At 38.6% G+C, this 23,852-nt stretch overlaps 1 protein-coding gene across 10 annotated transcripts in view; it reads left to right on the forward strand.

Moving 5' to 3' along the window:
* HOXC4 (homeobox C4) overlaps positions 1–23,852 on the forward strand; it is a 95,318-nt gene that overhangs the window by 50,727 nt on the left and 20,739 nt on the right. For 5 of the 10 annotated variants that reach the window (XR_008443140.1, XR_008443137.1, XR_008443138.1 and 2 more), the window contains exon 2: positions 5,388–5,419. The exons of 2 other annotated variants lie outside the window; for them this stretch is intronic. Coding sequence is in view for 3 of the 8 variants with exons in the window: in XM_054012214.1 (XP_053868189.1) it covers positions 14,932–15,475; positions 15,951–16,300 (894 nt within the window). In the remaining 5 variants the exon portion in view is untranslated. Of the gene's footprint in view, positions 1–5,387; positions 5,420–14,793; positions 15,476–15,950; positions 16,960–23,852 lie in introns of those variants that run through there. 3 more of the 10 variants (XM_054012214.1, XM_054012212.1, XM_054012213.1) reach the window with 1 other exon arrangement.

A 23,852-nucleotide genomic window follows, 5' to 3' on the forward strand; every position in this document is an offset into this window, starting at 1 on the left:
TGCACCCCACAAGGAAACCAGTGGAGTTTTTGTGAAGTTGGGGAGAAAAGGAGGATCCTGCCCAGTAAGCTTTAGAGTCTTTGTCCTCCAAAAGGTGTTCCTGGGGAAAATGAGGAGTTCCTCCAAGAAAATAGCCTTCATTTTCATTAGTGATTTGAAAATCAGGACACTCTGTATACTGGGAGGGTTGTAAACTCTGTCCCTTTTACAGGAAAGCAAGCAGAATTGTGACCATAGGCCCCTGTGTGTATACATAGGCCAGATGCCTTCAAGTGGGTGCTGCTGCTGTTACTTATGGTCTTTATAAGATGCTTCCCAAGCCTTTGGTCTGAAATCCAGGCTCTGATCCCACCCATACAACTCAGCGACAACACCCCACTAGACTTCCAGGAGATTCAGGCCTAAATACTAGTTGTTACCTAGTTATTTATGTTGGGATAACGATTCAGCCTGTTTCAATAAACAGCAACACTTGCTGAGTCCCTCAGTAAGGTTCTCAATTAACTTAACACACTCATCATAGAGCCAGATTCTGTTTCCCTTCACACCAGAGTAAATGATGAATCATTCCGGATTTGCAGTGTGCAGTGGCCAGAGCAGAATTCGACATCGTCCGGCTGTTTGTACACGCTGTAGACACTCCTCCAGATAAGTTATTCTTTGTATAGGCATAGGTGAAATTCTGACCCCCCTGGAAACATTCCTTTGACTTGAACGGAGCCAGGTGTGTGCTAAAATAAACCGAAGTGTAATACTTTAGTTAGGGGAAGTTCCCATTGAAGTATATGCTAATTTTGCCTGAACAAAGACCCCTGGGTGTAGAGTATTTAAGTTTGTGTATAAGTAGATACTATGTACATACATGAACCTATAAAGTACACCCTTCTTGTGTATCCAGCATATAAAGTGTCATACAAGAGATATACACAGTGATATGGTGTATGTATAGAGATCGATACATACTTATTAACTATAGAAGATACTTTGGGCCTAATTCACCCTGGGTGTAACTTCATTAACTTCTGGATGTTACAACATGGGACTGATATTTGTTGCAACCTTCTGGGGTATTATTATTATTATTATTATTATTATTATTATTATTATTATTATTATTATTATTAAAGATTTGACCAAATTCTCCACTATGGGCCAAATTCTCAAGAGCCCTGTACCCACAATTGGGGCCAGATTTTCCAAAAGGTCTCCGAAGCCAGCAGCTCCCCAGTGTTCCCCTTATGGTTCTTTTCCCTAAAGAGCTGCGTGTCCAGCCTGCACTTCCAGCCATATGTGTATACATCTGCCCCTCCCCCTCTTCTGTGTAATACTGGGTGAGTTCTTGGGCCCCTTAATGGTGCCACGAGTTCCTTCTGGTGCGAGATCTCTCTTCCGAGGAAGAAGGTGAGCTGGGTTTGGCCTGCTCTTTGCAACAAAACGTGAGCAGTTGCGACAACGAGGAAATGAAAGGTACAATGGTGTGCCATAATTTCTAAGTGGGATGGGGCAGGGGGAGGACCCAGAACAAAGACAGTTTTTGCCCACCCGATCCTTAATTTCTTCCTCTCCAAACAAACCAGTAGATTGAGATCACTTCTGCTGTTCACATTGAACCGGGAGTCGCAGCATCGGATTGGTGTGTCACTGTTTTAAGTCTCGGCGCGGTGGAGTAGCCTCCTAGAAATGTGTGTGTGTGTGGGTGGGTGTGAAAAAAAAAAGACAAGAAAAGGGATGCCCTCTTAGCAGAAATAAATCGCAACCGCTTCCCCAGCTTTCTTGCCCTTTGCGAAGCAAAATGCGGCCCTGCTGCGAGACTAGTCTCTAGGCGCGGTAGCTCATAGTTCTAGGTTCGCTGGGGCGAGTGCCTTGGTTCCATGCTGCAAAGCGCGGAGTGAATTTGGAAGGTGCGAAGCTGTTTCATCTGCAGGTGGCTTCGATGCAAATCTAGGCTCCAGCCCGCACGTGGGCTTCCAGAGGGTTGTTTTTCCTTTTTCTTGCCTGACCTCCAACTTGTTCCAGGTTTAATAACCATATAACAATGGGGGTGCTGGAGTGAATAGACTGTAGAGTTAAGGCTTAAACTAACTCAGGCTTCGTGAAGATAGAAATGCGTATACAAACATCCCCCAATTTCTCCATAGATAAAGGTTATTTTGATATTTAGTGTGACCAATCCCCTACTTTGCCAGGGGAACACACCGCCAACACTCTGTGCCTGAACAGAAGCTTTAGCATTTTGTATCGCAAAGCACATTTATCTTATGAACGAAGAACCCAAGGTTTCAATGAATTAAAAAGTTTCTTCATAAAGAGAAGTGGCACTTTTCGAAAACAGACATTTTGGTCGTGATGGCAAAGAACAAGCCCTCTGGATTTCTTGGCGCTTTGACTCTTACCTAACTGAGTTTCAGGGGGAAAAAACCTCCCTCACACAAATAAACTGATTCAATTGATTTTCACCTTGAAATCCTATTCATAAAGCCCATTATTTGTTTGTGCTTCAAGAACAAGATCGATCTGGCGCAAGAGTTGCTAGTTCATTTCATCTTCTCCAATGGGGAAGTTCTTGCCATCTGCAATCGTCAACTTTTAATTTAGGTTTCTCCAGAGCTAAATATTTCTGAGATGTTATGATAAATGTAATGTTAGTGTTTCCATCCCTATGACTCTTCTCTGTATTATTATTTTTTCTTAATGTATATATGGTTGGCTAACATTTCACCACGAGAAGATGGAAAGTTAGCTTGGAAGATTTGTGTACTTTTATGGCACCCAAAATAGCCCAAGGATCCCACCAGGCATGCGCAAAGTGGAGTCAGGTGATCACTGCTCTCCAGGCAAGAGAAGGGGGTTGCACACACCCTAAGATATATTAAAAAACAAACAAAAAAGAATTAAACATCTTTTGATTAGCAGAAGCAAATGTGACATTTAGGCAAGTTTGTAACTATATCAGTCATCTCCCCTTCTCCTCCCAACAAGTGATACAATATTAGCATGAGCTTGATATTTTACCTAAGATTGCACCATTGTGGGAGGGTTTTTTTTTTATTGGAACATAAATACAGTCCAACTTCTGTCACAGTATTGAGGATAAATCACAGGGCTCAACTATATTAATCTTTGTGTGTTGTCAGTTGGGATATTTGAGATTCAGAGGCATTCTGCTTAATTTGGAATTAAAATGGAGCTAAAACCTACTTCGCTGAAATTACTTTAGCTGCAAGCTATTTACAGGTAGCATTTTAAACTACCTGTTTTGGGAAAGTAGGGAATATTACTTTAAAATAACAGCGCTTCCTGGCATTTTAGTACCTTAAAATCGTACATTTCGTACTGGGAACATTTATGTTAAAGGTGAACAAACTAAATACAGCAACAATAACCAAGAAAACAGAAAATCATGAGTTCGCAACTCCAAAATTGCAGCCACTGCGAGTCAATGTAATTGGGTTACATCCTATTATAACAGTGGGAATATTTTATTATCTATCGTAAGAAACAACCAACATCTGTGCTCGCCTTGAACAAGACTTGCATTGGAGAGAACCTCATTCCATTTTTTTTAAAGGTCGGGTTATAACTTTCTTAGTCACTCTCAGAAGATTATACACGGAAAGGTTTGCAGTGGGCAGTTGCCAAAGATATGCTATATTCCAAAAGTAAACATTTATTCGGCCCTTTACATCCGCCATATTTGATGTGCCTTCCAAATAGGATGCCAAAGCGAAGAGAGAGTTGAGAGGTTTTACATTAGGGACAGGATCTAATTATTTCCAAGCAATCCTTTGCAAAGCAAATTTAAGGAAAGAATATTTTCCAATTGTTCTCCTTTCAATGAAGAATCGAAAGGTGCTTTAGTTTCAATGCTACATCCATAATGAAACATAACCATTCAAGGCATCTAAAAGCACGTTGCCGAGTATTGCCAAGGGTATCAAAAGTAAATATTTGTATTGAGTACAGGCTCGAATGCTCTGAGCTTTGTTATGGGTACTAAGAGATTTAAGGCACTGCATGTCTGACACAGGAAGAAAGTTTTGGTGTGACTTGAAATGTAGCTATATTCTTTCAAGAGGGTTTTTCATTGTCTAACTCTTCCTTCGGTTTTAGGTTTCATTATTATTATTATTTTTTAAATCAGTGTTGTAGCTGGCAAATTATTGTCATTTCCTCAGCAGATTTGGCAGCTTTGGTTTTTAGCTTAAATAACATTTTTTGAAAACTATTTCCATTTCAGGATCAATAAAATAGCCATATTCAAAATTCTATTTGCCACCTTCGTACCTTATGAATTAAAAGGTTTTTTTTTTAAAAAAGGTTAATATTAAACATTCCTCTTTACAAGAAAATCATTGTGCATATTAATTACCCACGTGAGCGGAACCATAATGCCTTCGAACGTAAGTTTAGTGTGGTGCTGAATCCAGAAAAATGGGCTAGCGAGAGGTGGAATGAAGAAATCAAAATATCCCGCTAAAATAAGGTATTCTCCAAGGGTGAGATTCACTTTTGTTTCAGCTCGCTGATCTCCGTTATTCTCCCAGTGGTTTTAAAACATCATCTCCCCCCTTTCCTCTCTCTTTTAAGAGCCACGGTGCAGAGATCTTCTGCCTATGCAGATTGTACTGATGGAGTGATTTTATTGATTTAGTATCTGATTCTAAAAGAGCATTCCTGTCAAATGATGTTTTGATCTGGGTTTTCCCGGTCAAGAGTTGAATTCCGAGTTATCGATTTTTTTTTAACTTGCGATTTCCCTTTCTCCTGGCAGATATGAATGTAGTTTCCCTTATTACCCCTGCACGAATTGGAGATGCCTATCCGTTCACCGTATCACTTCTTCATTTAGAAGGAGTAAGCCTTCCCCAGTGCGAACCCCCCTCCCACTTTCGCTTCATTGTTCCACTGATCAAGACTGTTGGTTATTATTTTTTACATTCCATATTTGTTTTCCTAGCCAAACCGAAACGCGAGAGGATTTGAGGCAACAAGATAGTTTGATAGAAATGAAGACATATCATGTTATCCCCCCCCCTTAGAGTCTTTATTCCGTATCCTATTCATTTTCTCCTCTCCCTTAGTAGATATATCTATATAGACATTATATATATAATTCTGTCTTGGCACTCAACAGATTTCTCTAATTCATGTCTCAACAACAAAATAATCACATGGGAAGAGAGAGCTGCTACTGTTGACCTTTCTATTTATTTCTGTCCGCGGCAGGATTAGAGTTTACTTGAGTTTAGGTAACATGAACTGGAGTGTAATCTACAAGGAACTGTAGTCAACTTCCGAAGTGCACATAGCTAGAGTTTATGGATGATCCTGTAGGGCATAGCCTGTATGTATCTTTCTTTAAAAAAATGAAACTTTCTTTTCTGTAGGTTTGGCCATGACAAAATGGAGAGAAACAGCAGTAAGTAATTTTCTTTCTTTCTTTCTTTCTTTCTTTCTTTCTTTCTTTCTTTCTTTCTTTCTTTCTTTCTTTCTTTCTTTCTTTCTTTCTTTCTTTCTTTCTTTCTTTCTTTCTTTCTTTCTTTCTAAAACAAAAACAAAATCAATGTCCTTGTTTTTGAGACTCACAAGCCGTGATTGCATATATTTTGTTTCATCTTTCACAAAAGGGATGGCTGACTAGACTTTTATTACAGGAGGTTTTTTTCCTGTCAGGAAGGGAGGGGGCGGGGGTTGTAAACGCAGGTAGGTGTCCGTTTTGATCTGTCGCTAATCACAGGAAGTTAGGGGGTCTGTGTCTTTAAGGCTGTAAATTCCACAGATCTGCTTTGACTTACATTCTCAAAGGTACCTCCGAAAAGATTTTTGTTTTTAAATAATCTCGTGCTATGGTCTGGAAATTGTCTATTATGCCCAATATACCTCTGCCCTGTTATCGTTAAAAACAAAACAAAACAAAAATAGTTGTATCTTTTGCCTGGAGCCCCAGCCTAATCTGAGGGAAGACATAGTGGAAATATTTGGAGCTGATTTTCTGCTAAGGCAATGCATAAGATCTAAAGACCCATTGGTACTGGAGATGAATGCACCGAGTAGCTTCCTAAAAAAGGTCTTCAAACCTCCCTCTCCTTGTTAATAATATTTGCCCTAAAAATATTGAACTTATTTTGCTTAAACATAGCCCGAAGAGAGGTCAACTGAGCATCTCCTATGGAGGAGGACAGCTATTATTAATTATTATTATTATTATTATTATTATTATTATTATTATTACTACTTGTATTATGGTTCTGTTTCGTATATTCCACTAGGTTGATAGGCTTATGTAATTAAAGACAAGCTAGAGGTTGGTTGTTGTATTTTCCTCCCCTTTTCCTTCTGTTCTATATTGTGTACTTTTGTGGCTGTGATGCATAATATACAGCAGGAGAAAATCATACTTTACAAAAATGACTAAGATTTGTGATCTAACTAGGCTTCGCAGTAATAAAAATAGAAACACACAGACACAGACACACCACACCCACACTAAACAGCTTTCCTTGGAACTCTGAGAGCTAAAAGGTTAGGTACATGCTCAGTAGGCATATAGGCAGAGTAAGGTTTTGGGTATGCTTTCTTTATTGCTACATCTGATTAAATACATTTAAGTGAAAAATTAACAGATTATCAAAGAGATCCATTTTCGACACCCACAAAAAATGATCTGAGCCTATGTGTGTATATAATCTGTGCTGAAGGCTAACTTCTTTCTGTAAAGTAGCACATTCAGTCAATCCCTCTCTCTCTTTCTCCCTCGCTCGCTCTTTTTTTCTCTCTCTCCCCGGTATGGTGAAAAGTGACCTCTTTCCATAAAATAGCATTCAGTCTCTCTCAGTGTGTGTATGTATGTGTGTATACACATTGTGCTGTTTTTATAAGACAACATTCAGTCAATGTACGTTGTAAATGAATTATCTAATAGACATTCTCCAATTAAAAACAAAAAGCCTCCATTATTTTTGCTTTCCTGACAGTTTGGCTAGGAGTAAAACATTTGACTGTTGGGGGCGGGGGAGGATCTTTACCTATAGACACAACCTGGCACTTTAGATCTGTCTCTGCTTTCCTTGGGTACCTGTCCCTGTCGAAATTAATTCCCCATAATACTGTGGAGAACAGAAATATAAGCTTTAAAAAAAATAGTCCAGTCTCGAAGTTGCTGGGTCATGTGTAAGCGAAGAAGTGGAGTATGAACAAACCTATATTTTATGTTAGTTTCCTACCATGCTGCACTGGCTGATGCACTATCCCTGAACTAATATCTAATTCCTCTTAACTTATTCCAAATGGATGCTTAAAATAAGATTTTCGGATCTAGAGAGTCTGTTATTATTAGTATTAGCTGGCATTCTGTTCTGCCCTCATTTCATCCCAACTTCCACTTTTTCACTGAGCCAGTCCCAGCTGCTAAACTCTGGATGGAATCCAAACAATCTGTTGCCTTTACAGCCCCGTTGCAATCTCATGTGGGTACATTTCTGGTCCCCTAGGTGTTCACCTTTCCCTTTCCCCAGGTTCCCAGGTTTTGGGGTGAAAACCCTTTAGCCTTTCCAGGAATCGAACAATTATTCAATGCATCCGAGGCCCAACTGAACGAGCTTAGCCATCTTTTTGCAACAAGGCAGCCGATTTCTTATCAGGTTTGAATTGATGCTAGAGGCCTGGTTCTGTATATCATTCTTGAGATTTCTCTTGTCCAACTACGCGGCTCCTTTTGCTTCTGTAGGCTTGACTAATGACTGCTGCAAACGACAATGCCTGCAGAATTCTAATCGCCAGGATGAGTCGGGCATCATTTATACTTCTAAATTTATTTTAAAGTATTTTACAACAGCCCAAGTTTAGTTAAGTTCTGCCTGCTGCTCTGGAGGTGCAGCTACAACCCTCGGAATTACTGAAACTAATAAACGTTTTATTAAAAGGTTTTGATGGATTCACCTTTGGGATTAACTAAGATAATAGTTTATTACACAGTGAAAGATTAAACTGAAAGTACCCTAGTGAAAAAAATAAACATTATAGATAACAGAAAACTCCTCTTCAACCATTATAGTCCATTGTTGTCATTCTCCACTGCCCAATGAAAGATTTTTTTTTAACAAAATCAAATACCTCATTTGGTAGCTGAAGGCAATTAGAAGGTTTCTCCAGAACTCCATGTCTCTTGTTCGCTCATTAGAATACACCTGGTTCCCAGTTTATACTCTATATATTTGTACAGAGTGCGGGTGATCGACAGAAAATCGAGATAGGTAGGAATATCCAAAGATAGGAATCATAGGCAGAAGAATAAAGTAATCACACTAGATAATTTTTCTTCTTCAGTCCTAAATAACTAATACCTTATAGAATTGTTTTCATCACCTAAAACAACATTGATACACACAAACTTGAGTGTCTGTCCCTGTGTGTATATATATGTGTGTGGGTGTGCATATATGTGTTAGTTGTGTGTGTGTAAACATACATTCACATACAGAGATATGAATAGATACACAAATACTTTAAAACAGTTTTAAATGTGGAATATGTAATATTTACACTTCAAAACATAATATATCTGATATATGGTTATAGTATGCATATATGTGTACAGTACACTGTATTTGATATATATGTGTGTACATACATAAATACATACATATATATTACAACTACAGTGTACTGTACATATATATACAGTGTATGTATAATATGTGTGTGTGTAAATCCTGTACATTTTGAATATAAAAGCTGTATTCATTAAACTGGCTAGGAGAATTGATATCTGTAAGGTTTTAATAACAGCTATTGATTCAAGCACTCACCAGTCTATAACCTATATTGAGGAAATCTTTGTACATCTAATCTAATTAGACACTCTATCACATATATGTATGGTAAGAGCAGTTGGGCCATTTGAAACCCAAGGCAGAAAGGGTGCTCTTTTGCTGCCCTTTGCTTAAAAAGTGTCCAGTGATTACTTCACATCCCCAGAGAAAGCCAGCACAGAATTGATTTTAAATTGCAAAGGGTGTCAGTACCGACCAGAAGTGCCTGCAACCTGTGCTGCTTATTTCCCCATAGACTCCGCTTCAGAATGAGAATCACCCATCGGAGTTTTCTCTTTGCCATTTACACGCCCAAATGTTCTGTGGCGAATGTCACACGAAGTGTAGCCCCAGTTCAACTGGATTATTTACTCTTGCGCCAGCTAGGAAGGGAATCCAGCGGAAAGAGAAGGCATTTAGCAGGACGATATGAGGCAGGGAGGCTCTCTCAGCAACACTGAAAATGAAGGCACAGTAGGGTTTATCAGAGTTACCCTAAAGTTAGTTGCGGCTCAGGACAACGTAGCCAACTCTTATATTGACCCTTCAACCTCATGAGAGGTTGGTATGACTTTCTATTCCCCTGCACGATTTAAAATAACTAATATTCTCATTCTGACCCATTGCGCTGTCTCAGTGGCTAAGCCCAAATCCTTTTTTCATGGGCATCGGCTTTCAAAGTCCTTCTCGGGAGTTAGGTGCTATCACAAATAGAATCAAAGTATAGAAGTGCATTCTCTGTAATTATTAATATTATCACTCTGGGGGAGGATTTCAAGGCTAAATGGGTTAAGCTAGTAAGTGCCACTCAAGAAGAAGCTTTCTAGGATAATACAGAACAAGAGCTGTCTAAAGTTTGTATATATTTCCATAGCATACCATAACATCCACCTAACTTCCACTGAACAGTTCTCTCTGCAGCTCCCCCCCCCCCATCCCCGTAGAAGACCAATGTTTTCTTTACAACGTAACCTATGGTTCAGCAGCATGAGATGAGTCATTACAGGTATTGTTTGTGTAGAAAAAGTCAAGGAGAAACCTTATAGCCTGTATATATGTCACTTAAAAGGATCCTCCATCAAAGTTTTTTCCCCGTGCTGAAAAGGATAGAGCCGTCAGACTCAGAAAAGATTGTATTCAGAATTTATTGATTATAACTAAAATACATATTTGCGGCCTTTTAAATAGGGTTGAAGAGGCTAAAGGAGAAAACGGAAGTGATCAGTTTTAGTTATATGGACCATTACAGACAAGTATATATGGTATAATAAATAAATAAAACTCTACCGATCGCAGGTTTATTAGTTAATTTCAAATCTTTTAAACAGTTATTCTTTAAGGACCATCTCTAACAGGTTTGATTTGCTAGTTCTCAAAGCTGCAACACATATATTTGCTTTTCGAGCTAAATGAAATCACATGAGAAGTTATAAAGAATTGAGACATAACTCGTTTACCCATCCTGGCTACTTTGATCTATTAAAAATGTAATCCTCTTTTTTAAAAAAAGTAAAAGCATGTTTCCTACCAAGCAGGAAGTTATTTTTAGGCTCCCGTGTAGGTCAAGTCTTGAAGAGTTCATGAACTGAGGCTCCATTATAAATAATAGTAATAATAATAGTAATAAAAATATATTTGTAATACAGATTCAAATCTCCTCTCAGCTAAAAGGGGTTCTTCGCCAAAACCAGATTTTTAAGGGGGGCTTGGGGAAAGGTGATAGAAAGAAAACCAACAATTTCTCCAGCATAAAAATGAAACATCAAATTAGTTTGCCTCTGGGCTTCATTTTTCCCCTTCTACATTATAACTAGTTATTGAACTAGCTAGAAGATCTAAAGGCCATTTGTGAGGAGACAAATTTCAATGGAGTTCCCCCATCAATAACTCCTTGGCAGTGACCTATTGGATCAAGTCAAACAGTTGAGGTGAAATTCAGGTCACGCTGTCTAACCAATATTAAAATGCGCCCACTTTTTAAAAAGCCACTTTCAACGAGATTTGAAGAAAATTGAATTCCTGGGTGGGGTAGAAAGGGGGGGGATAGAGAAAGAGAGAGAGATTGAGAAAACGGTTTGCATATTTTTTACAAACAAACAACAGGAATTCATCTTTAATATCTTAGAAAGAGGGGGTAAATATTTACATTATTACAGATTCGGAGACTAAAGAGGCTAAAAAGAAAAATGTGAAGGGTAGTACTTCTCCTGACATGCTCTGGTTATTAAAATCGTTTTAGGCCGATTCATTACTTTTACTGACAACAGATTTAAGAAAAAATCAATTAAACATTTGCATATTTCTTTGCATAAATTAGACTTGTCTATTTGCATTATGAAGGAACAAAAAGGAAAGGTCTTTTTTGCACTTACTGCTTTCAAGTTGTTAGAAAAATTAAAATTTAATTAATTACATGTCATTGCATATGTCACAGAGAAACCAACTATTTTTTTCTGCAAGAAACTATCTGTCTTCCCCCCCAGCACACACACTAATGTAACTTATTGTATAATAATCACCTTAAAATAAACCCTTAAATGCTTTGAAATAAAACTCTACTCAAAAATTTATTTCCTGCCTATGAATCTCAAGAAGAGATAGTTCATAGTGGGAGGTTTGTTGTTTTATTATTATTATTAAACATTGAATAACAAAACCCCAGTAGCTAGGTACTTCATTTTCTAGGATGCACAGATTGCTAATGGCTTGAGGTACAGGTTACCAAACGGTCAGTATGGTAATAGCTAAGACAATGAATCCGCAGGGACAATAGTCACTTATTTTTCTTCAGTACTGTCAGAAAGGCGCTTTGTACTCAAAAATGTTCTTGAAATGGTAACCAGATCTATATTTTGCAACCTGATTCCTGGGTAGAGAAGGAAATAAAGACCAGAAATTATTTTTCCGAGGTGCTATATTTCTCTTGGCGTTGTCAGTCCAAAACTGTTTGTCGACATTGTTGGGTTGGCTGGGGAAATTGAGGCGAAAGAGAGGGGTGGGAGGGAAGGTTTATAGACAAAAGAGCCAGATTCTTGTACAACTATTCTTCACACGTCCTTGCAGACTTATTTTATGGAGACAAAAATTCTGCCAAACACTTAAAGCAAAAGACACATCTAAAAACTCCACTAAAAAGACAAAAAGAAAAAACCAGACAAGTGAGGGGGAAAATATATTTGTGCACTGCTTAGATATAATGTGCAAGAAACTAAAATAGAAGTGGGGGGTGAATTTAGATTGACAAGGCAGGAGGGCCAGGCGCTTCTTGAAATAAAACCTTTTTAAAAAAAATATTTGCAATTAAGTCCCAAAGCTATAAGAATAACAAATCATTGAAATAAAATTGCAGTTCTCTCTTGGCCATCTGGAACACTGAGCGAAAGGCTTTTTTAAGCCTTCGAACTGTAGGTCAGTAACTCATTGGTAGAAATTGGTTTGGGTGACCTTCACGCCTGGGATTTTTGAACTCTTTAGTTGTTGTTGTTTATGATAACCACCGAGTATGTTCTTAGATAACTACCTGTGGATATTTTTTTTAATGCCTCTCCTCTGTGGCTTACCGAGATTCATCCATTAAAAAGACATGCCTAGGTAAAATTACTTTATTAACTCTACATCTTTATTCAATATCCCCGCAGCCTTGGGAAAAAAGTTTTTTGCATCAATATGAACAATAAATGTCAAACTCCTGTCTGAGTCCAAGGTATTTGGACAGCATGAGATATAGCTAGTGAAAAGGAATTTATTGGACAGATTTGAATCAATGTTTTGAATAACAGAATACATTTCCATTCATGTCTTTTGCATACTCTAGATTCTCCCGCCACCCTCCTTACAACTTTTCTTTAGAGAGATAGAATTCTACTCGCTTATATCAAGAGATGGAACATATCTAACTTTAATAACTTTCATCTTTGTCAAGCCACTGGGTAAGCAATTAGACAGGCCTTGGAAAAAAAGATGCCAATAAAACCAATAAATGCTAGATAATAATAAAAATAGCAAATGAGTTTCCACATGTAACAGTGCCAAAATATATATGGGACTGAGTCTTTGTGTGTGGTAGTACAGGCAATCACAAATATGCAAAGCAAACCATATCTGTAAACATCTTAAGCAACATGCTGAGTGAGTGGCCTTTGCATGCTCTCCAACTTTCTTCCAGCCAGAGAGCATTATTCTGAAGTGCAATCCTTTCCCTCCCCACCCCTCAAACCTCAACACCACAAGTGCCAAATTATACAGTCGTCTATATGTACCCTGTAGAATCGAATTTGTGTGAATATTTGAGAGTCACAAATTCGTCTCTAGGGGAGTATATGGACGATGCCAGAGCCTTGTAAAGTTCTGCTTTCCTTTGATTCCCTTAATTGCAGCTGTTCTAATTAAATCCTCAAATACTGGTTATGTCATTTTAAAAGGTAGTTATTCAAGTGCAAAACACCCTTAGCTTCTGCCAGGACAGCGTGGGGGTGGCTTGTTAAAGGTAGACTGAATAATAATGATGATTGGGGATGAGGATCATAATAATAATAAAATCACATTATTACTTTTCATATAAAGAAGAAACAGCAGAAGTCTCAGCCAACAGCACAAAAAGCCCCAACCATTTCATGTGACTGATTTATGGCGTTTTACAACCCCATAAAAGCTGTAACAACGAGCCAAAAGCCTCCGACACCGCTGGCACGTTTAGTCTAATAAATAAAACATAAACAGTTAACTTTATGTGTCACTTTTATTGTTATCAAGTAAAATATGGCAATGCCCTGCAAGCTATGATTTCCAACTATAATTGTTATCAAGCAGTACAAGGGATTAATCCGACTCCCTCTGCCCCTCTGTTTAGTGCAAGCTATAGATAAAGCCCTTAATTGCAATAACTGCACTCTCCAAAATATTTACATCGATTTCCAGTTTCTGTACTTGCACAGGGGGTCTATTTGTCCTGACATCTGGGAAAGGGAGCCATTTTTATATATGTTATCTCAACCTTTCCTCCCGCCCTCTATTAAAGCAGCTAGTTAAATGGGTCTTTTCAATGGACGTTGCAAGAGAAACTAATTCTCTGGCTGGATGTGCAACTATGAACCACATTTCTATCTATCTATCTATCTATCTATCTATCTATCTATCTATCTATCATCTCACATACATGTATGTTTATTTGTATGTATGTACGTATGTATATTATATGGAGCTTTGGCAGACTGGAAAGGGCAGAATTTTGAATGACGAAAACAAAGCATAATCACCCTGTAAAAGCCAGTAGGAATAAAAATACACAAGTAGTTTTACAAGTATAGAATTGTTGTCACTCCAAAAGCATTCCTGCCTTCTGAGTGGGTGGAAAGGCTGTGTAGCTATGATCTTTAATACACAAATAGATCCTATCAGTTTCCAAGGAAATGAGATATCTCTTAAGCAAAGGTTGGGAGCATTTAGAGAACTCTAAATTACGGAGCCATGATTTGCATATTCCCTTTTACCTCTCAGGTAACTTGTTTCCTTCCCTTCCCTCCCCACCCCCCATCCAATGATGTATGTTTAACAATATTCCATTTTGGGTGGGGGAAACAAATTTACTAGCAAGGGCACTTAAACTGCCCTATGCTACTTAGGGGTGAAAAGGGGGGCAGTTTTGTAACCTAGCATTTCTTTAAAGTGAAAAATTCAACATATTCTGAGCATGTCTTATTCTGTGCAGGGTAAAGTGATAGTTAATTTTCATAATTAAGGCTTGTTCTGTTGTTGATCTGCAAGATCTGGGGGGAAGTCCTACCACGGAGACATTTCTAAAATCCAGCCTGCGGCGGGTTGGGGGGTATTATGAGGAATATTCCCCACATGTTCCCTCACCCCCTTTACAAAAACCGGTAGGATTTTATTCTTTTATTTTTTCCTTACACACATGTCTTTTTCCGCGGGGGGAGGAAAGGGGGTCGGTTGATCCTTCTCACCATCCTGACTCTTTTGCTCCTAGTTTTGAGATCACACAAACAACAACCAACAACAACAACAATGCACACACATACACACACAAATTGGATACATTTTGAAAAAGCTTTTGGTTCCTTATCCGGGGACTAGGCTGGCTGGTGTGATTGGACAAGGGAGTCACATGGTGAAAGTAACTTTACGGGGTCGCCAGCTTGTAGGAGGGCTTTATGGAGCAGAAAAACGACAAAGCGAGAAAAATTATTTTCCACTCCAGAAATTAATGATCATGAGCTCCTATTTGATGGACTCTAACTACATCGATCCGAAATTTCCTCCATGCGAGGAATATTCGCAAAATAATTACATCCCAGACCACAGTCCGGAATATTACAGCCGGACAAGGGAGTCCAGCTTTCAGCATCATCACCAAGAATTGTACCCACCACCAAGACCAAACTACCCAGAGCGCCAATACAGCTGTGCCAATATTCAAGCTCCCGGCAACCCAGCCGCGCACCAAAGGGGACATGGGCAAACTCAAGGAGGCCACCACCTCTCAGAGAAACCGCAGCAGTTGTGTGAGCAGACTGCTCTTTCCAGTTCCTCCACCTCTCCTTCCCCAGCCCCTACAGCCTGCAACCAGCCAAACCCTGAGCATCTTAACAGCACAGCTTCTAAGCAACCTATAGTCTATCCATGGATGAAAAAAATCCACGTCAGTACTGGTAGGCAACTTTTTTTTCTCTCCCTCTGCTCTGTCTTCCTTCCTATTTTCACACCATGCTCTCGCTCGCTCTCACTCGTTTTTTTTTTTTTTTTTTTTATTTCCTTCCCTTCCATGAGAGTCTTTGGGTTAGCACAATTGAGCTGGATTTACGACTCGGAATGGGTAATTACACCCACCATAAATTTTATAGCCAAGCTAGTCTGGGCAGCCTTAGCCATGTGGTTCATTCTGTTATGTATGTGTGAAACTCCTAAAGCTTTGTAAGGGGTGCATAAATAATTCAGTCTTTTGAGCCAGGGAAACCCCTTCTTATTAGAATAGAAAGTCTTGGGCTGCCAGAAGTTCTTTATAACCCATTTAGCTGATTACTTTTTCCTGAGCCACTCTAGATTTCCTGTCTCTGTCTCTCCCCCTCTCCCTCTCTGTTCTGTCTGCTTCTCTCTCTCTATTCATGCTAATCTTTGCTTTTCCAGTGAATCCCAATTACAATGGAGGCGAGCCCAAACGTTCCAGGACTGCGTATACAAGACAGCAGGTCTTGGAGTTGGAAAAGGAGTTTCACTATAACAGGTACCTGACAAGGCGACGGCGCATCGAAATAGCTCACTCCTTGTGTCTCTCGGAAAGGCAGATCAAAATCTGGTTTCAGAACAGGCGGATGAAATGGAAAAAAGACCACAGGCTGCCCAATACCAAAGTCAGATCCTCGACTCCATCTAATTCATCGGCGGGCACCATTGCTGCTGGTAACGCGGCCCCCAGCGAGGAACTATCACCGAGTACAGCTCAGGATCAGCGAGCAGAGGATATCACAAGGTTATAAACAATATCACACACACACACAAAATTGACTCTGATTATTTATAGAATCTAATATATATATATATATTTTGGTTCTTTTCTTGTAGTTTTCCTGTGCGTATAAAAAACAATGAGGTCTTCTGTAAGACCACAGGCTTAAATGCATGTAACATAGCATGAAGCCAGGTGACCGAGTACCTGCAGGTTTTTTTACGCCATTTCAGGGTTTTATTTATTTTTTAAGGGGTAAGGAATGGGGGGGGGAGAGGTCAACGTTCTGTTAGATGAATTTAATGAACAAATAAGAATAATCAAAAAGAAGGAGAATGTAGGTATTGTACCCCTTGCATTACAAATGCATAATGATCTGCCGAGAATAAAATGGAGCATTGAAATTCTTTTGTATAAATGTGAAAAAAAGCTAAAAAAAATCATGATTCAAAAGAAAAAAAATCACACAAACCAGGTTGAGCGAATAATTGGTTGAAATTTTGAGAAGCGGGGAAAAAAAGAAAAGGGAAGGATAGTGACATATTTAAAAAAAAGAGCAAGGTTTAAACAAAGTCAGTAGCTAGGTTTTTTGTCGTGGTTATTTGTGTTTTTGGACTGATTTTACATGATCATTGTAAACTTGCAATAAAGCGTTTTAGTGTGTATGTGAAAGTCCCAGTGTTCAATAAACCAGTGAGTGTGAATTAGTTTTACTTTAATGTCTGGTGGCTTATTTTGCTCTCAACATTCCCCTTGCCCTAAAAAAATAGAATAATAATCCTGGGATTGTGGCATTAATTCCATGTGCAGGAGTTACTGCTTAAATTAAGTCTAAACAAACATAAAAATAACTCCGTATTTTAGATTTTTATGACATCACAACTTGGTCAATGTATTTCAATCTCTGATTCTCTTAGTCAAACATATACTGGGAGGGGGGAGAGGGGAGGAATCTTGTTTTGAGAAAGGAACAGTGATGTGTGTTTGGGTTAGAATATCATTCATCTGTCTCTGTTTCCCCCCTATTTAATATAAGGGTTTTCTGTTTTTTTCCCTTTCTCTACACTTCTGTTGTTTTGTTGTTGTTGCAAGATTATGTGAACTGGTTCATTCATAAAAGCCAATAGGTTTCTTCTAATCTTCTTCCAAAGACAGTAAAAGCTTTGGCAAAAAGGCATTCTTGCTCTTGGACTTTGAATAAATGATCCAAACCGAGAGTTACATGGATAGTTTAGCAAGAAATTTGTTCCACAACTGAAGGTTTGTTTACTTTCCTGGAAGGATGAGATAACTGTAAGAAAGAGTTGTGTGCAAATGGGGAAGTTATACATAGCTGTTTTCTAGGCCCCAATCTTTTGCAACTTTGCAGCATGTTCCTTTTCAGAACTACTGTCCCAGTCTGAAATAACATAGGGGTGCCAGATTTTCAGGTAGGCCTGTTTAAAGACATTTATTCTTCAAGCATTTAACATTATCCCATTGCCTTGCATTAGGATAGTTGGCCAGTTGATTAGATCTCTTTAACCTACCCCAGAATAGAGATTATCAAATCTGAATGAAGAGGATTAGGATAGGGGATCTTTCTGTTACCTTTATTTTTATTTTTTATTTCATTTGTTTTTGTTGGCTCTCAGAAACATGAATAGCCTTCCCTTAAACAAATAATGGTCTCAGAACCTATTGTGATAGCTAGTGAGAGAGATCCTGAAAGGGGAACATAGATTATTATTACTATTTATAATACATCGTGTACCTGTAAAGCTCATCAGTTCTTTACACTCCTGCTGATCGACATTAATATAAGAGTGAGAATGGAGAAAAATGTTGCCATCAAGTCTATAGTTCTCTTTAAACATTTCCACCTCCAAGCAGAGGAATGTGTTATGAGTTGGTTGTAATTTTTTCTCTCCCTCTGATTCCTTGCCTGTAACAGACAATCTCACACACTTTACCAGTAAAAAAAAAAAGGCATTTAAATTCTTTTTATATATAATAAAGTGAATTAGCTAGCTAATATGTAACAAAGCATCCTCCAAAGAGAAAAAAGAGAGCCTTTACTCGAGGTTAGAGACACTGGCTTCAGACACATCCACCATGCATATACATTGTAAAGAAAACAAAGGCTAAAAGTCCTAACCTTGTAATAATGGTGCTGCTACAAAGTTGAACTGGCAATTCATAGCCAAGTAACGTGTATGTGTTCATCAGTAGAAATCTACATGTGCTAGTTCTGCAGACTAAACTAAGGCTAGTGGGGGTGGGCTGGGTGGAAATATTTCTGTTTAAAGCTTGATCCACTCCCCCCCCTTCCCTTTTTGCAAAGTGCATCATAACTTGATGAATTATAACGGGGTGTTCTGAGAGGGCACTGGCTCTGAATGCGATAAGACTTTTTTGTTGTGTGTGTGTTCTCTCTCTGAGTGTCTGATGAGGAAGCAAAGGAAACATTAATCACATTTTCAACTATATAGTCTGCATATTCAGTAATAAAAAAATCACATTTAGGTATATGCCTTTTCGTTCTTGTACCTACTTTTCTGTTCAGGTTCTTTGCTCTGAGACTAACTTTACTTTTTCACCTCATCTCTGCATTATGCTGAGTATTATTTAGCATCTTACTTAGCCTTTAGACTTGGCCATGACACAATTCCTGGCATGGAGGGAGATTATGAATGCATTATATAGCCAGGCAGCAGGGGGAAGAAGAAAAAAATTAATGTTCCTAGCTACAAGCAGCCTGCCCCATAGTCTCTTTTTAGCCTCTTGACGCCTCCATGTTGGGAGCCTGAAAGATACTTTATTGAAGTTCGGGTAAATGGCAAAAATGGGTTCACTGAAAGGACAACTTTTCTATCCCATCAGCTTTATTCTAGCCAGGCAGGGTGACCTCTAAGCCCCCCTGACCCGGGTAGGTCTCACAACGTGTACCTTCTGTGTCTCTCTACATAGATTTAGCGGCACCACTACTGTTTAGCGTCTTTGTAGATTTTACCATAGTAATGGGGGAGAGATGGGGCAGATTCAATGCGTGTTATCGCATTGTGTTGTCACCAAAATAATCCAAGAGAAAGGAAGAAGGGTGAAGTTACGGCCAAATCTCTCTTCTCACTTCCCGCCTTCCCATGGTTTATTTCCCAACTGGCTATTACCCTATGACCAGATCAAAGTATCCAACGCCAAGTAAGTAGCTTTGCACTTTAAAAAACACGGGGGAAGTTTGCAAAGCGATGATTAAAATCAGGAGGTAAATGCAATCGAGCGAGAAGGGAGAGAATGTTTGTATTAGAGGCGAAACAATAGTTTATTCTGTTTAGGAGTGCAAAATGGTCCAGATATACCATGGCTCGTATAGGTCTGGTACACGGGGCTGCATTACCCCCACTCCCCATCATCCTGTGTTCGAAGATTAGAAGCTCTTTAATTTCAGTGCTCTATGTTCCAGATTTACGTCGGCACATATAGATTTGTCATCATGTGGGGGTAAGTTCCCCCTCAAACCGTGTATTTCATTGTTCGGTGATTGGATATTATCTCTACTTATATTACTGGGCTATAAAAGTAACATCATCAACAAAAAATGTTTCTCGAGGATCAAATTAACATCTCAGGTCAGTTTATTTTAACTCATTTTCTTCTAGTCCAATTTGCTTGAAAATGACCCGCTTAATTTTCTTTTTCTTTTTTTTTTCTTTTTTTTTGGTTTCCCCTCACAGCTAGATTTTTGAGGATTAAGATTCTAACATGAGTGAGAAGCAGTTTACAAGGCTTTAACGAGCTATAAAAAAGACGTTAGAAAGCCCTTGTATACAGACCCTTGAAGGGACCTCTGTTAAATGTAGTTCAAGAAGCTGTGAAACTTAGTTTCCTGTATTGCCTGTTAAAAATCAACAGCTCCAGAGATGTTTGGGGAGATAACTTCCCACAAACAAGGGCCTTCAGGCGTTATCTAAGTGCCTTCAGTTTTATGAAAACTTTTCCAGTATATAGATACACGTTTTCCCCTTTTGCTCTAGGGCTAATCCACAGAAGTGGCATAGTTTAACTTCCAGACTCTTCAGTTAACATAATATCCCAGGTCTTTACAGCCACTTGTGTCCTTTATCCCTCACATAGTTGGAAAATGTTCGTCTGCACTGTTAATTGTAATTAAAAGACAAACATTCAGCCAGGCTTAAGTGAATGAGTTACGGGTTTGCAACCATAACTGACAGCACCTCGAACGTGTAACTTACATTTATTGTGGTCTCGTATATCATTATCCAGAGATATAGTTTTATGTACTTCCTAATCTGTCCTTATGATTTATTTTGATGGGCAAGGTACCAAACCAAACATTTTGGGACTTTAGTGAAAGACTAGTATTTCCTTACAAACAGCCAGCAGCCGTTAATGGTAATGGTATTAACAGTTTCTGGCAAATGACACCCTTTTCTGTTTGTTTGTTTCGTTGGCTATGGATTGTCTTCCTATGAGGAAAAGTATTTTCCCAACTCAGCAATAGATAGTTTTGAGTTGAGAAAGAGAGAGTGGGGGGGGGGGGGGGGGGGGGAGGGGAGGAGAGAGAGAGAGAGAGAGAGAGAGAGAGAGAGAGAGGCTGGTTTATTTCTAGGTAGGGAGTTAAATATTGCTTTGTAAATTATTCACTTTTCCTACATTATTTTTTCCCATTCCTAAATTAAAGTTTCCATTGCTACCTAATCCATCATATGTATTGTATATTTCCCTAAACCATACAATAGATAGACAGATAGATAGATACTTTGCTTTAAAATAAGAAAGATTTTTTTAAAAAAACAATCTTTGTATTAAAATCTTTAGCTGTTTCTGGAGTTCATTTTTCAGGGATATTTTGATCATTTTATTTTCTTCACTTTTTGTCTGTACTACGGATCTCACAGCTTCTTCTTTCCTCCTCTAAAGGATCTATTTGCTGTTCTGGTGCTAAATGTTATACACTGTTCAGTAATATTTTTTCCTTTGTGTAACTCTTTCTGAGGAGCAAACAAGCAACCTATAAGTAATTGCGGGGTAGCCAAGAAAAATAACTCTAAATATATATATAGTGCAATGTATAAGTAATATACACATCTTACTGAGTATGGAGAGAGATCGGTGTTATTAAAATTACTATTTCAAACTTTAGGGTTTTTTCATAAAGTTTAATTCTGATGTGCTCACTGTGACAGCTGTCACTCAATCAATTCTGTTTGGGTCTGTTTAGTCACTCATAAATATCTGTGTTATTACGTTTTCAGCTAAACAGTTTCATTTCTCTGGGGCTCAGATGTTAACTCCCATCCATCCCCCCACCCCCCTCTGAATGATTATTTATGCCTCATACTTATTGCTTCTCAGGAAAAGTGAAATTATTAAGGACAATATACCTCTGAAAAAAAATTACCCCAAAGATAGCCAACTTCTCTAGGAAGTAGAGCAGAATATAACTAAAGTCGAGTTTCAAAGAAAGAGGAGTGCATAATAAATAGTCTCACAAGACCATAAAATATCAATTGTAACACACGCAAAAGGGTATGCTCCAGCACGGGATAAAAGAATTAATTTATTACAAGGTATCAAAAATATTTAAGGTAAATCTTTCCCGATACTTCTCTTTTTAAAGGAAGTATATTGTTTTAACCAACCCCTTCCCCACACTCAAGCTCACTCCTCCATAGAGTGCTCCCCTCTGCTGACTACTTGTGAACCTCACTGAATCACACATTAATACATTTATTTTCAATTCATTACATTATTATTAAGCAGAAACTTTAACAGGCTTAAAGGGCTTTGCAGCTTTTGAGTGCAAGATTCCCTTGAGTAATAGCCTTGCAAATTAAAAGTACACACAGAGAATTAAAAGTAAATGCATATACACATAACCACACACACGGAGAATTAAAAGTATATACACACACACACATAAATACATACAGAAAGACATCCACCGGCATATATATGGATAATTAAAAGTAGATGCTTACACACAAATATACATACACCCACGTGTTTATGCTCATGTGTGCCTTTTACATATACATTCGTCTGTACAAAACCTCACACATATAGAGAAAGAATTAAAACGTATCAGACTCCCATACCCACACAGCCTGGAAGTTGGTTAACCTTCCGAAACGCTGCGAGACCCCAAAAGTAGAAGCAACCTGCTATCAGGATTGTCCATGAAATTATGGTTATTTTATTTGCAATGACTAGATACAGTTTGGCTTACTTCTGGGGCGTGCATGCAGCATAACGTCTGTCTGGCTTCTCTGAAATCCCCCAAAACCAGTTCCCCTGAAGTACCTATAAATATTTAAAGAAGACCCAATAAAGTGTTTACTCGCAGGTTTGCTTTGCATTAGCTAGGTCATGACCCCAAGTTTGGACAGCAGGACAAAGGAGCTTTGACTAGGGTCTTGAAGTCTCGTGTTAGGGAACGGCATAATCCCAAAGTTATTGTTTGAACCAGCAGGTTAATTTACTTGTTTGGCAACAGCTCTGAAGTCTGGATGTATAACTTTATCTAGCCCATGTCTCTAGCCTCATCAAGGGCTACTTAGACTCCTCTCTTATTAAAGTATCCAGATTAGATGATTGTTAAAGCGTTACAATTTACTTCCCATTAGAATCCAAGAAGTTTTTTTTTAAATATGGGTCTAAACTGCATAACAACAAATAATCCCCTAAAATCCTATGTTAAGGAAAATACCTTCTATACACTTCCCAGACTATGGAGGTCCTGGCAGGTAAAAAATTCGATCCCTTCACGCTCCATGTTTATTTCAATGCTTAAATACAGATATCCTAGTTTGTAGAATACTTTCAATAAATTGGGGGGCGGGGAGGCTGAGGGGAAACAAACAAACAAACAAAATCCGTAAGTCAGTGGCAAATCCCCATTGATCTCACTGACTCAAACTTAAGTCCTAGGTATCTCTGGTGCAGAGGCTGTACCGCACTAACTCATTTTAATTTAACAATTGGGGGGGGGGGGAATTGTTAAATTAAAATGAGTTAGTGCGGTATAGCCTCTGCACCAGAGATACCTAGGACTTAAGTTTGAGAGGGGAGAGGGGCGAGAATAATAGTCTGGCATGATCCCTGGACAGTTTTCCCAACTGTAAGCATGTAAAATAAAGCCTATGCTGACGATGTGAACTGTAGCTAGAGAATTATTTTGCCAGCACCCTATTTGAAAGCGTGCACTAACCGTGTTCTTATTCTTTTTTTTAAAGCTTTGGTTTAGATTCTTTTCCTTCTTAAAACCAAAGGAACAGATGGTAAAGCTGAGTTTAAAGTTGTATAAACTTCACCTCAGTGCTAGAATGCCGTTTGCATGGGCCTCTATGGGCAGTGAATGTATAAAGTTTGCTCTTGATAACAATATTTATATATTCGGTATACAGAACTGACCCTGGGTGTATATACAGCGAGATAGCTTTGTAAAAGGGGCATGAGCCTGAAATGGGCTAAATATTTTAGGACTTGGTTTTAAAGAGACCTGACTTCTTCGTGGGCATATTTAATAAGGGTAATGTTTATTTTTAAAAAAAATGCGGATGATGTGAAGGAAAAAAGGCAAA

The sequence above is a fragment of the Malaclemys terrapin genome, chromosome 23 (assembly GCF_027887155.1).
Source record: "Malaclemys terrapin pileata isolate rMalTer1 chromosome 23, rMalTer1.hap1, whole genome shotgun sequence".
NCBI lineage: Eukaryota > Metazoa > Chordata > Testudines > Emydidae > Malaclemys > Malaclemys terrapin.